Source organism: Trachymyrmex septentrionalis, unplaced genomic scaffold (genome assembly GCF_001594115.1).
Source record: "Trachymyrmex septentrionalis isolate Tsep2-gDNA-1 unplaced genomic scaffold, Tsep1.0 scaffold60, whole genome shotgun sequence".
In the NCBI taxonomy this organism is placed as follows: domain Eukaryota; kingdom Metazoa; phylum Arthropoda; class Insecta; order Hymenoptera; family Formicidae; genus Trachymyrmex; species Trachymyrmex septentrionalis.
The window spans coordinates 4,005,253-4,009,827 of NW_017305779.1; the positions used below are offsets into that span (position 1 = coordinate 4,005,253).

A 4,575-nucleotide genomic window follows, 5' to 3' on the forward strand; every position below is an offset into this window, starting at 1 on the left:
ATCAGTTATACATATTATATTATTACTAATATTATATTATTAACCTACGTACATTTTAATTTCAAACTATTAATTTAAATCAGTTTGCATTGCGATATTTTGCGAATATAAATATAAGTAATAAATCATTTTTTTACATAAATTAAAATACACAGCTGTAGATATACAAGATTTGTAAATACTCTTTGTAAAGACTCTTGCATATGTTTACAATTGTTACATTATTTATTCCGCTTTTTATGTATATATGTGCATATTTTGTTCACAGGTTGTCGTGTATGAAGACACTTTAAAATCTATGAAAAAATGTGCTGCATAAAAATCCCGTTTGGACGTCGAAATTCGGAAAAAATTACAACTACAATTGTATAAAATAATAATAGCAACAAAATAAGAAAATAAATCTGCAATTATGATTATGATCACAAGAACTCATATAAGCGGACAATCATTAGCTCAAGAAAACTCAAGTATACGAAATGTCTAGAAGCTCAAGTATCAATTTATCCAAATAGCTCAATGAAGCTTATTTTCCGAGATGTATTTTCACCTAATTTTCTTATTTTGGATTTTATTGATAAATGAGTCACAAAACACTCTAAATAAATCATCTTGATGTTGCAAATTAAGAACTTCGCGATCTACAACATCGCCTAGGCAAAACCACAACTTGACTTTCGTAAATGGATCGATTGCACGTCAGCCATAAGGAAGAAGCCGAGAGAAAAATCGTCGAAAGACGATCGCTAGTTGAAACGTGAGAAAAACTTCAGTTTCTCAAGATGGGTTTTAACGAGACGAATCTGAACAACACTGCGAATCTACCGAGCACTTTTCTTCTCGACACCGGTCAGCGAAACATCAGCAAAAACCATCACGATATCGAATATGTTCTCTTGTTAACTTTAAAAGCTTTCATCATGATATTCATCATCCTTTGTGCTCTCCTCGGCAATTTATTGGTCATTGTCTCTGTTATGAGACATCGCAAACTCCGAGTAATCACCAATTACTTCGTGGTTTCACTGGCCTTGGCGGACATGTTAGTGGCGTTGTTCGCCATGACGTTCAACGCTTCCGTGGAACTTTTTGGACGCTGGTTATTCGGATATTTCATGTGCGATGTGTGGAATTCGTTGGACGTTTTCTTCAGCACCGTCAGCATCCTTCACCTTTGCTGCATCAGCGTCGATAGATATTACGCGATCGTCCAACCACTGGACTATCCGTTAATCATGACAAACGTGAGATTGGGAACCATGTTAAGCGTCGTGTGGTGTTTCCCGACTGTTATGAGCTTCCTACCGATCTTCGCAGGATGGTATACCACGAACGAGCATCTCGAGTACAGAAGGAACTATCCGGATGTGTGTGTGTTTCAAGTCAACAAGTTCTATGCTGTCGTCAGTTCCAGTGTGAGCTTCTGGGTACCAGGGATAATCATGATCGCGATGTACTACAAGATTTATCGCGAGGCCGATCGTCAGGAGCGCATGTTGTACCGGTGAGTCATTTTTTCATTTTCTTGTAATTATGAATGAAATTTTAGATCCCGATTAATTAAAATCTTCAGAAAATTAATATCTTCATCCAATACACTCTTATTTTTATATAAACTTCTAATTAATATATTAATATATGAAGAGATGAAAGATTATATTTTTATTATTTTTTAATACAATTTATCATTAATAAATTTTTTTTATTGCTATAAGTATAATGTAATATAGATACTAGAAATTGACAAAATAAATTTATTGTATCATGTATTATATAGACCTAGAAAAAAAAGAGCATAAATCAATATTTTATTATAGAAAAATTGTCTAATCGTTTGTTCAATCCCAAATATCTTGTTATACGCGGAATATGAACTTAAATTGTTTTTTCTGTTACATTACGTAAATAATATAATTTCCAAATGAGACGTACATTTGAAATATCGCTCGTTTGTTATATTAACTGTTTTCTCAAATGCTGCTTTATCTGTTGCCAAATAATTTAATATAAAGATATATAGCGAAGTTGTTAGCGTGTTGTTAAAATGATTGAGCGATGCATGGCTCTTAAATCTCCAAGAAATTTTTATATTGGAAGAGGAAAAGGAAAGAAAGGAGAGAGAGAACTTGCCATTAGTTTCTTCCAAAAGAATTCCGGTTCTATCCAAAAGATGCTCCCGAAAGCTTCGTGCTGTTCTTAAATGTCCAATTAGGGTAAAAGGCGCGAAAGAAGGTAGAGACGAGTGGACTAACAACAAATGTACTTTTCAAGAGGGAGAGAAAAAAAGGAAAAAAAGTATTTCGAAATAATGCTTCACCATTTGTTCCTGTATTGTGCAGATTGTGCGTCATTACAAGCTTTAAAGCCTTCTCTTTCTTCAACAAAATTTTAATATATATATGATAATAATAATATAATATTATATTAATAATAACGTTTACACGTAGCACACGACCGTTATTTCGTTGTTCCAGAATTGTGTAATTCCATATTTTATAAATTTCAATTTTATTCGGAAAATATGATCTACATTTTATCGAAGTAAAATTGAATCACAAATGCAAGAGACTGATTGCTAATAAAAATAACACTTTCCTATAGTTATTTTTGTCGTGAGCGATGCTATCTTTGTTTTATAGTTTTCCGCGTTCGATCGATGTGGCTCTCGGCTCGCATTTTGTGCGACCTTGCCGCAAAGTTTTCTGTATTTTCATAAATTACGTATCCGTGGTACGTCGCGTGTTCGTTCTTTATATAATAACGCGGACCACGTCGCGCTTCGTGCACACACGTCACTCCGTCGCACTTTGAATACACCACCGAGACACCCTGTCCGTTTATAAACGCCAACGGGAAATGCGAACGCAGAATAAAATGGAAATTTTGCATTGCTCTCGAATTTGCTATATTAGCTGCCAAAGAAATCATCGAAACGTTGAATCATAAAATTGTGATTTAATAATCAAAATATTAGCACTCTTTTAATTTTAATTCTATTTTAATTTAATAAGTTTATAAAAATTTGAAAGATTTGATGATTAAGCTTTGATTAATTTTTAATAAAGTTGCATAAATAGCTGGATTCTAATTTAAGCAACGTCTATTTAACAATAAATATCAAAGTAAAATGTATCTGAATATACAATCCATTAATGAGTCTTCATCCATTTTTAAATATCAAACTTTTAAAATAACGTTTGTCCAATTTGGTATTTTAATAATTATTTATTAATGCTTTGATATTTTTATAAACGATAAAATAAATCTTTTCTCTAATGAACAGTTTCCAATACTATTAATTAAAGATTTTTTTAAATAAGAGCTTTGTATGGTTGATTAAAAACTTAGTTAGCGATAATTTAAATTTAAAAATAAAATCTAGACTTTCGTAATCTGGATTTAAATCGTACCACAAAACTTTTAGTTTTGTGATAGTGATGTAAATAAATGCAAAGTGCTAGACATTTCGTTCCATTTAGTGACAATAGAAAAATGTGAACGGAATAAAATGGAAATTTCATGTCGTTTTCGAATCTACTGTGTTCGCAAATGTTAAAGGAGTCACTGAAGCTTCGACGTGGTTCGCAAAATATCAGTTTTAAAAAGAAAATTATATATTTTTTTTACATTATTTATTTGAATATAAGCGCGAATAAAAAGAAAAAGATTTTAATAAACATATAATTACATTTCAAATTTTATTTTAAATCTAATTTTATTATTAAAGGTATCATTTATATGTACACGTAATGTAATGATCAAAATGTTAACAGATTATCGTGACAATATCATTACAATATTATATTGTATTTAGCGCGAAATCAAAGTTATGTTGGTCAGCATATTAAATTTACGCTAAGCGACTCTGACATTTTCAATACCATCGCGAGCTATAATCTTCAAAGCGGGATTGTCTTGTCTACTGACGATTTCAATCTGGACTAGTTCTGGATGCGGTGCCAAAACTGATATCGCTCAGCGTTACGTTGAGAGACGAGTATCAGTTTTGCGTCTCGCTTTTGCGGGAACGCCGTAAATTTCGTAAAATCGATTGCGACTGGCGAGCTGGAAAGCCACATTCGGTTTACGAACGTGTGCAACATGTTTGCAGTATATTGTAACGGGTTTGGAAACAATGTATGTACAACGTGATATTTACAAAATGTCATAAATATAGACCAAATAAAACATTTATTCGAATGTTCGCAAATTTTCTGCAGTTTGTTTTGTTTTGAAATTATTCAGTCTGAATACATCTAAAATTTAAATTTGACGAAGAAGTATCGAAAAATTTGTAATCTCGAATGACAAAATTTACATTAAAAATTTTCAATTTAAAATGAACAGAAATTATTTCGTAGTGTGCAAAAGAATTTATTTTGCTATTTTTCTATTTTAAACTTTAATAACAAAATGGAATTTTATTTATAGAAACAATTTAAATAAATAAAACAAAATAAATATGACGTAAAGTTAAAAACTACATATTTTAAATTTTTATTTGCTTCAAATTAAAAATTATTTTATTTAAATATATTAAAAACTAAATCCATGATATAAATGCATATATATGTA

At 31.0% G+C, this 4,575-nt stretch overlaps 1 protein-coding gene across 1 annotated transcript in view; it reads left to right on the top strand.

Annotated features, from left to right (window-relative positions):
- Positions 1-481: 481 nt before the first annotated feature.
- LOC108752442 (octopamine receptor beta-1R-like) overlaps positions 482-4,575 on the top strand; it is a 52,491-nt gene continuing 48,397 nt past the window's right edge. The window contains exon 1 of the mRNA XM_018493254.1: positions 482-1,504. Coding sequence (XP_018348756.1) covers positions 783-1,504 — 722 coding nt within the window. The 5' untranslated portion in view covers positions 482-782. The remainder of the gene's footprint in view (positions 1,505-4,575) is intronic.